Below are 12,073 nucleotides of genomic sequence, written 5' to 3' on the forward strand. Positions count from 1 at the left end.
TAATTCCTTCTCACGCTCCCATCTCTCCGGCTGTCTATTCCCTCTTCTGCTTTTCAGAAGGCTTGTGATTACCTTGGATCCACCTAGATTATCCAAGATAACCACCCTATTTTAAGCTCAAATGATGAGCAAATTTTTCTTTAATTATTTTAAGAGACAGCGTCTCTGTCACCCAGGCTGGAGTGCAGTGGTGCAATCATATCTCACTGTGTCCTTGAATTCCTGGGCTCAAATAATCTGCCGGCCTCAGCCTCCTGAGTAGCAGGGACTAGAGGCATGAGCTACAACACTTGGCTCTGATCAGTGCATTCAATTCCATCTGCAACTGAAATTCCTCTTTGCCTTGTAACATAACATAGTCACAGGCTCTGGGGATTGGGACATAGGCATACTGGAGCGTGTCATTCGTCTGCCTGCCCCAGGGCGTGTTCCATACCGTTTCTCAGATCAGCCTCAACAGGGCAGAGTCCCAGATGCCCGCGGCAGTAAGCCACTTTCTAACATTCCTTCCGGCTTTCTCCCTTCCGTTTCCTCCTTATGTTTCCTAGGATCATCTCCTAAATTAACTAACTTCCTTCTCCCTAATCCTTGTCTCCAGGTCTACTTTGGGGGAGCCCAAACTAAGACAGTGACCTTGGATAAATTACTTATTTAGCCTGAACTCTGGTTCCCATCTCCATGAAAGAAAAACATGTAGTAGTACCTACCTCAGGGGGCTATGGGGAGAACTCTGAGTCAATGCTTTAAAACACTGTGCAGTGGGGTATGTAGTGAATCCTCAACAAAGGTTAGCTATTGTTGGAGGGGTGGAAGTCAGGGTACAGGCAGGGACCAGCCTGGAGCAGACAGAGGGCAGTGCTGTCTCTGAGACACTGACCCTGGAGGTCAGAGGAGTGTAGTAGGGCGAGGGAAAGGTGCAGGAATTACAGGGTTTCCTCTGAGAACATGAATTTTTTCTGTAAGGTGCATCTGCTCTTGAAGGCAGCAAAGTGTGAACCAGCCCTTGGGGAGAATAATGAACATCAGGAATAACATCCTCAAGGATTTTTGAGCTGTCAGAAAAGCCCGCTGGCACTGGGGGATGACACGCTCATCATGGCAGGATCTCTGAGTTTTCTCCAGCCCAGTGGAAGGACAAGGAAGGCAGGTAGAGGGGCTTAAGTTTGGACATTCGGGGGTGAACATGGTCATTGAAGACGGTTGAGGGGAGATGAGGCTGCAGAACTAACCTCAGGGGGTCCAAGCTGAACGGAATGAAAATGAACCACTTCAGGAGACTGGTGGCTCCCGTGAAGTTAGAGTGTGGGTGTCAGATGTAAAGAAAGGAGAGGACTCAGGGAAGGGGGAGAGGGTGTTGGTGTTTAAGATTTCCAGGGTTAGCTAAGCATGGTAGTAATCCCAGCTACTCAGGAGGCTGAGGTGGGAGGATTGCTTGAGCCCAGAAGTTTGAGACCAGCTTGGGCAACATAACAAGAGCTCATCTCTGAAGGAATAAAAAATGAAAGATTTCGAGGGCGGAGAAGGTTCATTGCACGGCCATGAGAATGGGTGTCTAAAGTGGAATTAAGGTCAAGGTCATCAGATTTGCACATCCATCATCTAGCACGTGCCATTCCTGAGAATGGACCCTCTCCATCCCCCGGGATGACAGAGCAGGGGCCGCTTTTGAATGGACATGATTCAAACCATACAGGGGAGTGACACTTCTGGCAGCAGACGATGGCAGTGCTGGATGGCATGAGCCCTGAATGAGAAGGGCAGGTGACAGAAAGGTGATGTCGCTGGAGCTGCTTTGCTGCTTTGGGGTGAGCAGCATGTGAGGTACAGAACAGGCAGCCTTTAGTCCCTCTGGGTTTCAGAGGAAGTGGAATTCTTAGGTCAGTGTTCTTTAAAAGCATCAGAATCACCTAGGGAGCCTGGAAAAATGGGGATTCTTAGCATCCCTTCCCCACCACGTACACCTCCGACCTGCTGGAGTCTTTTCCCATGGCTGCCATAACAAAGGACCGCAAGCTGGGGAGTTTAAATCCTGGAGGCTGTTAGTGGGAAGCCAAGGTGTCAGCAGGGCTACGCTGCCTCTGAAGGCTCTAGGGAAGAATTCCAACTTGCCTCTCCCAGCTTCTGGTGCTGACAGCAACCTCTGCTGTAGCTTGCAGCTGCATTGCTCCAACCTGTCTCGGTCTTCACATGCATGGCCCTGTTCCCCGTGTCTCTTCTGTGTCGCTGTCTCCAAATCTTCCTTTTCTTTTCTTTTCTTTTTTTTTTTTTTTTTTTTTTTGAGACATCTTGCTCTGTCATCCAGGCTGGAGTGCAGTGGCATGATCCCAGCTCACTGCAACCTCTGACTCTTGGGTTCAAGCGATTCTCCTGCCTCAGCCTCCCAAGAAGCTGGGATTACAGGCATGTGTCGCCACGCCCAGCTAATTTTTGTTTCGCCATGTTGGCCAGGCTGGTCTCAAACTCCTGGCCTCAAGTGATCTGCCCACCTCGGCCTCCCAAAGTGCTGAGATTACAAGTGTAAGCCACCTCGCCTAGCCCAAATATTCCTTTTCTTCTAAGAACATGAGCCATAGAGATTTACGGCATATCACAATTGAGTATGACTTCATCTTACCTTGATTAAATCTGCAAATATTTTATTTCCAAGTAAGGCCATATTCACAGGTATGGGGGGCAGTCAGGATTTCAACACACCTTTCGTGGGGGACAAAATTCAACCCATTGTATCTGCTAGCTGTAATCTTTCGAGTGAGGCTGGTAAATTAGTTCTTTTTGTTTTGCTCTGTTTTGTTTGAGACAGGGTCTTGCTATGTTACTCAGGCTAGAGTGTAGTGGTGTGATCACAGCTCAATCTAGCCTTGAACTACTGGGTTCAAAATGATCTACCTCAGCCTCTCAGGTAGTTAGAACTATAGGCATGCGCCATCACACCTGGCTACTTTTAAAATTTTCTGTAGAGACGCGGTTTCATTATGTTGCCCAGGCTGGTCTCAACCTCCTGGCCTCAAGTGATCCTCCTGCCCTGGCCTCCCAAAGCCCTGGGGTTACAGGCATGAGCTACCCTGCTCAGCGGTAAACTGGTATTTTTAATAAGCCCCAGTCAGACATTGCAACCCAGGAGAACCATCTCTCGGACGGAACCAGCAGAGCCTGAGAATAAAATGGGGATGGCTCCCTAGAATGGGGTTCTGGTGAGCCCGGGAGTTGGGGGGAGCGTAGGACTAGCTCAAAGCAGTACCCAAGGAAGAAGCTCTCATCACCGGCAAAGAAAAGGAGGCATGACTCTGCCAGATGATCTGGGCCAAGGCTGTAGTGTGGCCCTGGATGAAGTAAGGCATCTGTGGCTTACGGCCTCTGCGGCAGAGAACTGCTTCCCAGTGAGCTCGTGGTGGGTGGAGGCGGGGAGGAAGAGCCGGTTCTGAGGATGGTGGCCTCCCACAGACACAGCGGGGATCAGCCTCTGTCCCGCCCAGCTACTTGATTTCCCAGTTCTGCCGAGCTCTGTCCAAGGTCTCTTTCACTTTTGTCCTGAGCTCTCCCTCCGGGGTTAATCTCACCTCCGAGGGAGGCTTCGAACACCTTTTAGATGCTGATGGCACCCAGATTTACATCTCTGAGCCCCACCGTCACACCAAATTCCAGACCTGTTTCCCCATTAACTTTGGTCTGGAATATCCGGCAGATCTGAGATTTGCAACTCTGAGCCCCACCCCCATACCATCCGGCAGACCTGAGATTTAACATTTCCAAAGACGAACTCACCCCGAAACTTGTTTGCCTTTCAGCAGTTCTCAGATCAATTATTAGCATCGCTCCTCATTCCCTCCCCCACCTCACCCCTGCAAACTGGAAACCTGGGGGTCATCTTATCCTTCTTCCTCTCCTTCCTACGAGCTAAATCACACCAAATCCCTTCCCTGGGCTGCATTCCCCTTGCTTTCAGTTCAAGTACATCTCCGGGCTTGACTAGTATAAATACCCTCTTAATGAGAACCGTGACCCTGTCTTCCCCTCTGGGAGAAGCCATCCTCCAGTGGTGGGCGCCTGTAATCCCAGCTACTGGGGAGGCTGAGGCAGGAGAATCACTTGAACCCGGGAGGCGGAGGTTGCAGTGAGCCGAGATCGCGCCACTGCACTCCAGCCTGGCGACAGAGCGGGACTCCGTCTCAAAATAAATAAATAAATAAAGGAATGCAGGCTAACACGTTCGTTGCAAACTTACTGCAGGGTATGAAGAAAGGACACAAAGACAGGAGCAGCCTGTCTTCGAGGTAGCATCCCTTCTGCATCCAGCCCAAGATTAAAACCCGGAGCAACTGGCAAGCGGAAATGTTAAGAACGAAAAGGGCATCTGCGTAGCGTGCCAACCTGCCGTGCCACGTACAGTACGGTCCAGTGACCCAAAACATTTCTGCTCCCAAACACATTTGGGAAATGCTGACCTACTACTCCCTAGAAAAGTTGGATCGGCATTCCTGCACACTGCTGTTTTAGAGGGAAGCCCTAAACGATATCTGAAAGCATTTGCTTTGTTTTCATCAGCAATGCTTTAGAAACTCGAAAGCCCGGAAAAAAGTTACTTCACGACGTGAAGCTCCCCGCTCGATGCCAACACGAACACATCCAGGATTGCGGCTGCCATGTTCGCTCGAACATGTGCAGGACAAACAATGCGACCAGCGGGGGAACCGTAAACCTTTTTCCTAGACTTCCTACCACGCACATGAAGTGTTCAAGAAACTTTGCAGGACGTCTCCACATTTCACGAGGCTCCCGTAAACTCCGGAGCCGAGCTAAACAATAGGAAGGACAGACGCTGGGAGTCCCCAAGCATCTAACGCGCCGTTTGTGTTTTCAAAAAACCTATCCCTGGCGCCCAGGCGGCTTTTCCTGGGCTCCTAGTTTCCTGTGCAAATTGTTCCCTTGGCCATTGTCTTCCAGGACGCTCCGCTGCGCACTCGGGGAGCAGGTACAACGCCCCGCAGAGCGCCGCGCGGTCGAACCCGGCCAGGTGGCGGAAGCGTTCCCGGCCCTTGCCGCGGGGCCCGGGAAAAAGGTGGCCCGGGCGCCAAGGGCGGCTGCCAATGCAACTCGCAACTTTTGAAATCAATCCTTTTTTGCATCATGCAACGGATGCCACCGCTCCTCGGGTTTGCAACCCCCCACCCCTCCCCCGAGACCAATCATTGCCGCGCTCGGGCCTGCACGGCGCCCCCGGCCCCTTCCCGGGCCGCACGCCACCACCCAGCAGCCGGGCCAGCATAAAGGGAGGTGTGCGGCCAAAGGACCCCGCGCCCAGCCGGCGGGGCAGCGGCAGCCCGGCTCCCACGCAAAGTCGCGCCGAGCCACTGTGAGCCCCGCGGCGGCGCTCAGGCGCGGGCCCCGGCCGCGGCCGCCGCCGCCGGGCTGGCATTTTTTATTCAGGCGACGGCAGGGGCCAGCCGCGCCAGTGCATTGTGCCGCAGGGCAGCCCGCGGCCCGTTTCAGGAGGAGGAGGAGGCGGAGGGCGCAAAGGCAGGCCAGTAAGCGGCGGGCCCGGCGCGGGGGGGAGGCGCAGGCTTAAAGGGGAATCCGGGTCCGCAGGCCCGCGGCGGCCGTTGCAAATCCCCCTCCGGGCCGCCCGGGACCGCCGGGGAGCCGCGCGTTGCTGGCCCCGCCAGCCCTGCCTGGAGAGGGGCAGCGCCGGAGGCTTGGTGGGGCCGCTGAAGGCGCCGCCCGCGCCGCCGCCGCCGCCGCCGCGCCGAGCCAGGGAAAGGAGGAGGGCGGGGAGGAGCGGAGGGGAGGGCGGCGGCGGCCACGCAGGGGTTAATTTTTTCGCCCGCCGACATTTTTGCGCGGCGACAGCAGCCCGTGCGCAGCGGCAGGGAGCAGCGGCCGGCAAGATCCCGGGCCTCGGGCCTCCCTGCCTCACCCTCTCACCGCGCGGGCCCCGTCGACCCGGGGCGGTTGGGTCCAGGCGTTCTCCCCGGCTCCTGGGCCGCGCGCGCACTACCCGCCGCCTCCCGCCCGGCCCGCGGTGGCCAGCCGGGCTTGAGCTGCCACCATCGGCCCGCCCGCCCAGCCGCGGCCCGGGTGCTGGGTGTCCCGGGGAACGGCGGGGCCTGGTGGTGAAAGGTGTCCCCGGGCTCCTTGCTCCCTGCCCCGACCGCCTCCGACGCGGGCGTCCTGGAGAGCGCTTCCCATTGTGCGGGGCCGGCGGGGAGGTAGGTCCGGGGCTGGCGGGGCAGCGCGCCGGGCCCACCCCGCTGACCGGCTCCCCGGCTACGCACGCTCTTTGGAGGAGAAAAAAAAAAAAACCAAACTGGAAACGTGCCCGGGAAGGAAAGGGCTAAACGTTGCTTTAAATATTCATGCCATTGTTTTAAAGGCGTAAACATGTGGCTGCGGGGTCGCGGGGCACCGTCCCTTATTAATGCAAATGGATCCCCCTGGTTCCCTAATCACTGCACATTTCCCCCAGCACGCCTCCTCCTTCCCATGCCCTCCAAAAATGTAAGAATCTGGTACCTTTTTCATTAGGATGTGAGGCTGATTTGTGTCCTTCGTACCATTTCTAATTTTAAATCTGAGCGCCCTCCTGATACAAGGTGTTTTAAACTCCCCCCCCTTAAAACTCTGAGAAGATAGTGTTTTAAAAGGAAGTGATCTCCCCACAATTTTCCTCCCCACCTTTTTGGGAGCCGGGAGACGAATATAGATGGGAGGTAGGAAACATAACTGGATGCCTCGTGAGTTGGATTTTTTCTTTCTTTTCTTTTCTTTTTTTTTTTTTTCCTGGTAGGGGTGAGGCTGTGTTAAATGCGAGGTGTTTTTTGAGGAAAGGACTTCGTTGTTTTTGTTGAAACGCCTTCCAAGTCAAAGTGGTATTCAAACTTTCCCCTCACTCTAAGATGGCTTCAAAATTCTCTTCTCTGTCACTTGCGGCCGGCGCCTGCTCTTTTTGGGCAGGGAGGCTTCTTGGGATCGTGTAGGAAGGCTGACTCCTGTTCAGTTGTTACGTTTCCCACCGAAATCATTGCTCATCTCAAACCGTGTTTTTGTGAAGACGGGTTGGATTACTGCCCAAACTCGGGCTTCTTGAGATTTATATGAGCGATGTGCGTCCCAAGGGATGGAAAACTCTATAAATGGGAGTTATGTTCTTAATATAAATTTTATAGGGGAAACTGACCTTAAAACTTGGGGTGTCTGTAATTCTAGTCCCAATAAAGTATCTGTCTGGAGGTTTGTAAACTCGAGGAACACGTGTTGTTTTTTCCTTTAGCCCCAAAGGCTAAAAAACGTAGGAATGCTTGTTCCAGAAACCTAACAGTGGTACACAGGGCCGAAATGCTGGTGATTTAGTATGGCTTAATTTATTGTTAAGGTTCTGCAATGAAATGGTAATGAGGAGTAGCACATTTTGTCAATGATGTGTGTACTATTTTGCTGGGCTAGATGTTTGCTTTCTAGGAAATAGCACTACATGAAAACTTCAGAGAACTTTCCAAGCATTCTGCTGAAGACCACAGACCTTGCTGTGTTAAAGTGCCATTGCAGTTTTTAAGTTGTGCCCTTTATAGAGGACTCCTATTAGTTTTGGATTGCATTGTATATTTTATTTATTTGTTTATTTATTTATTTTTTGAGACGGAGTCTGTTGCCCAGGCTGGAGTGCAGTGGCTCGATCTCAGCTCACGGCAACCTCCGCTTCCCACGTTCAAGCGATTCTCTTGCCTCAGCCTCTCAAGTAGCTGGGATTACAGGTGCGCACCGCCACCCTCGGCTAATTTTTGTACTTTTAGTAGAGACGGGGGTGTCGCCATGTTGGCCAGGCTGGTCTCCTGACTTGAGGTGATCCACCCACCTTGGCCTCCCAAAGTGCCGGGATTATAGGCATGAGCCACCACGCCCAGCCTTTTGTTGTATATTCTTTGGACACAGAGGGAAAACGTGTTTTTCTAGAATTAGGATTTAACATCGTGAAGAATTTTGTCCAGTGCATTTACATTAATGTCCTTTTCTGCCAAGTTTGTATTGAGCGTTTCATTTTTCTATGTGATAAAGCAAAAGATACCAAAAGATTTTCCAGAAAAGTCACCTTAGTGAGGGCTGCCACTTTCTAAACCACAGTGCTTCCAGGTTGACATATGAAGTGCCCAGAGGTGCTGTTCTAATGCTGAGTCCTAGAAGAACCTTTGGGACTTGCTGTTCAAGGTGGCATAGTGTCATGTGAACCTGCAGGCTGGCCCTCTTGCCACAGTTAAAACCACAGTCCAGATGTCAGGTCTTGCATAGATGTCTGTGCTGACATAGTCCCTTTATGAAAAGATCTATTTTGTCATGTGCTCTGCTGTGATGAATATAAGTGGTCTTGATGATTTCAGCCCTTGTCACATTTACTTTTTCCTGTCATGTATTCACTTGATTCGCTGGCAGGTTCCCGTGGGAATTCTTTTCATGGCATCTTTGTGTTTTGGTGACACCCAGGTGGATCCATAAAGAACCCAGCCAACCCGCAGAGGGAGGGGAGGGGCTGAGCTGTGAGGAGAGCGGGGCCCAAGAACCATGTCTACGCGGGAGTCCTTTAACCCGGAAAGTTACGAATTGGACAAAAGCTTCCGGCTAACCAGATTCACTGAACTGAAGGGCACAGGCTGCAAAGTGCCCCAAGATGTCCTGCAAAAATTGCTGGAATCTTTACAAGAGAACCACTTCCAAGAAGATGAGCAGTTTCTGGGAGCCGTTATGCCAAGGCTTGGTAGGTAACCCAGTGTTTCTTTGATGGTCTGCAATCCAATCAGTGAGTCAAAAACCAGATATCTCGCCTCCCATGTTGCCTATTTATTTTTTATTAATTTTTTTGCTTTTATAGATTCGGGGAATACACATGCAGTTTTGTTACATGAATATACATAATGGTAAAGACTGGGCTTTTAGTGTGGCCATCACCCAAATAGTGTACATTGTACCCCCTTTTATTTTTTTTGAATTTTTGTGAGAAGGATTAGAAGAGCAATCAATGGTAACTATGTTATGTTCTTGTAACTTATATAGAGAAAGTACTTGAAACGCATTAAGAGGGGTACTCTTGACAGTTTTTAAATTATGGACTATGCGATTGAGATTGTTATATTACAGTAAAAACTTTTTTACTGTAATATAACAAAACTTTTTTTTTTTTTTTTTTTTTTTCGGGGTGTTTTTTTGTGTCACCCAGGCTGGAGTGCAGTGGCCGGATCTCAGCTCACTGCAAGCTCTGCCTCCCGGGTTCACACCATTCTCCTGCCTCAGTCTCCCATGTAGCTGGGACCACAGGCGCCCGCCACCACGCCCGGCTAATTTTTTTTTTTTGTATTTTTAGTAGATACGGGGTTTCACCGTGTTAGCCAGGATGGTCTCGATCTCCTGACCTCGTGATCCGCCCGTCTCGGCCTCCCAAAGTGCTGGGATTACAGGCTTGAGCCACCGCGCCCGGCCTATAACAAAACTTTTTTAATAAAACTTTTTTTACTGTACTTGGATGGCAGTGACTGTGTCAGGAGAGCATTGGGGTTGTCTGCAGGGTGCATTGGGTGAAAATCGTGTTGCAGGGAGAAGGTGGGACTGCTCCAGACCCAGGACTGAATGGATCTGTTCTTGACCCCAGCTTGTCTTCTAGAACAAGGGCAATGTCTTTTTCTTTACTAAATTCCTGATGTCATGAGTGATTTCACTTTTCCCAAACACAGAGCTTAGAAACAAATTCTGGGCTCCCAGGGTATTGTTTATTCATGTTTCTTGTGCAGTATATTAAGTACATGGTACAAGACTATGATCACTTGGGTTGGACACATAGTGTTGGAGGTTTGGATGTTCTGTAATTACTGTGTGACTTGCTCAGTTTTCTTCCCCTTGTTTTGAAGTGGAGTCTCATTCTGTCGCCCAGGCTGGAGTGCAGTGATGTGATCTTGGCTCACTGCAACCACTGCCTCCCGGGTTCAAGCGATTCTCCTTCCTCAACCTCCTGAGTGGCTGGGATTATAGGGGCCCGCCACCACACCCAGCTAATTTTTGTCTTTTTAGTAGAGACAGAGTTTCACCGTGTTGGCGGGGCTGGTCTAGAACTCCTGATCTCAGGCGATCCGCCTGCCTCAGCCTCCCAAAATGCTGGGATTACAGGCATAAGCCACCACACCCAGCCAAGGTTTTCATTTCATTTCTTTTTGGCCATTATTTTGTAAAGTTCACTGATTATGAGCCTGGGGTCTCCTTTCCTCCCAGATAGAGAAAGCAGATGAAAGCAGACTTGCTCTGGTTGGAAGGGAAGAAATGTTACGCCCCAGTCCCTGGTGACCTGCTGGACTTTGAGGAGCTCAGTTTGAAAACAGTTCCTGCCGTCCAGCTGATGGTCAAGCTTTGGAGAAATACCACGTGGGCTAGCTGGATTTGATGTTGGCTTATTTGTCGAGAAATGAGAATATACTGAGGAAGCTGTTAGATAACTGTCAAGAAAAAAAGCTATTAATACTTAATGCTCAAAAACCAATGAAATTAAAACATTACGGGATAAAGTAAGAATTACTATTTATAACTTCCTCTGGCACAGTCACTTACTGTCACTCATATTACGTCGAGAATGTCACCCAGCCCTCCTGAGCCTCAGCTTCCTAATCTGTAAAATAATAATTACTGTTTGGGGTTGGGTGCAGTGGCTCATGCCTGTAATCCCAGCACTTTGGGAGGCCAAGGCGGGCAGATCACTTGAGGTCAGGAGTTCAAGAGCAGCCTGGGCAACATGGCGAAACCTGTCTCTCCTAAAAATACAAAAGTTAGCTGGGCCTGCTGTTGTGCGCCTGTAGTTCCAGCTACTTGGGAGGCTGAGGTGGGAGAATCCCTTGAGCTCAGGAGGCGGAGGCTACAGTGAGCTGAGGTCACACCACTGTACTGCAGCTTGGGTGACAGAGTGAGACCCTGCCTCAAAAAAAAAAAAATTACTGTTTTGCATTGTTATACCAAAAATGTTGTGTGTAGGTGTGCCATGTATGTCTGTACTTACATGCATAATACATGTATGTGTATACACTCTGTACACACGTATATATGGTATGTATGTGGTTTTTTTTGTCCTTTTTTTTTTTGAGATGAAGTCTCACTCTGTCACCCAGGCTGGAGTGCAGTGGCACAATCTCGATCTCGGCTCACTGCAACCTCCGCTTCCCGGGTTCAAGCAATTCTCCTGCCTCCACCTCCCAGGTAGCTGGGACTACAGGCACATGCCACCACGCCTGGCTAAATTTTTTTGTGTTTTTAGTAGGGATGGGGTTTCACCTTGTTGACCAGGCTGGTCTCAAACTCCTGAGCTCAGGTTATCCGCCCACCTCAGCCTCCCAAAGTGTTGGGATTACAGGCGTGAGCCACTGCGCCCGGCTGTATATTTTTTTAACTTTTTTTTTTTTCTTGAGACAGTCTCACTCCATCACCCAGGTTTGAGTACAGTGGTACACTCTCAGCTCACTGCAACCTCTGCCTCCAAGGTTCAAACGATTCTCATGCCTCAGCCTCCCTCCAAGTAGCTGGAATAACAGGCACGCACCACCACACCCAGCTAATTTTTTTGTATTTTTAATAGAGATAGGGTTTCACCATGTTGGCCAGGTTGCTCTGGAACTCCTGACTCTAAGTGATCCGCCCACCTCGGCCTCCCAAAGTGCTGGGATTAAAGGCACGAGCCCCTGTGCCCAGTCTCTTTTATGTTTTTAACTTTTTTCTAATTGAATGTCATGTTATCTGGCTTCAGAAATGGTGTTAATTGAAGGGTTAACCAAAATAGCTTTTAAATGTACACACAATTACTAAATGTATCCAAACTAAGAAACGTTAAAAGAAGTGTGCCTTAGAACCTGAGACATCTGTTGCCTGGTACCTAAGAGCTATCAAGTTATGATTGCTGCTGTTGCGGGGATGGTGCGGGCGGGTGGGGCTGGGTGGCAGTGGTATGATGCCTTGGGTTGTCTTTCTGATAGAGGAGGTCAGTATTGCTGAAAACCTTCCAGCAGGATTGCCTATTGCCTCCTGGTCATTAAACCTAAACTGCCCAGTCTAGTATTTAACG

General features: G+C 50.5%; 1 protein-coding gene across 2 annotated transcripts in view; it reads left to right on the forward strand.

Moving 5' to 3' along the window:
* Positions 1 to 6,111: 6,111 nt before the first annotated feature.
* SEPHS1 (selenophosphate synthetase 1) overlaps positions 6,112 to 12,073 on the forward strand; it is a 30,327-nt gene continuing 24,365 nt past the window's right edge. The window contains exons 1-2 of one of the 2 annotated variants that reach the window (XM_021943053.2): positions 6,112 to 6,203; positions 8,470 to 8,740. In XM_021943053.2, the coding sequence (XP_021798745.2) occupies positions 8,548 to 8,740 (193 nt within the window). In that variant the 5' untranslated portion in view covers positions 6,112 to 6,203; positions 8,470 to 8,547. Of the gene's footprint in view, positions 6,204 to 8,469; positions 8,741 to 12,073 lie in introns of those variants that run through there. The other variant, XM_021943051.2, reaches the window with a different exon arrangement.

This window comes from Papio anubis, chromosome 11 (assembly GCF_008728515.1).
Source record: "Papio anubis isolate 15944 chromosome 11, Panubis1.0, whole genome shotgun sequence".
NCBI classification, from domain to species: domain Eukaryota; kingdom Metazoa; phylum Chordata; class Mammalia; order Primates; family Cercopithecidae; genus Papio; species Papio anubis.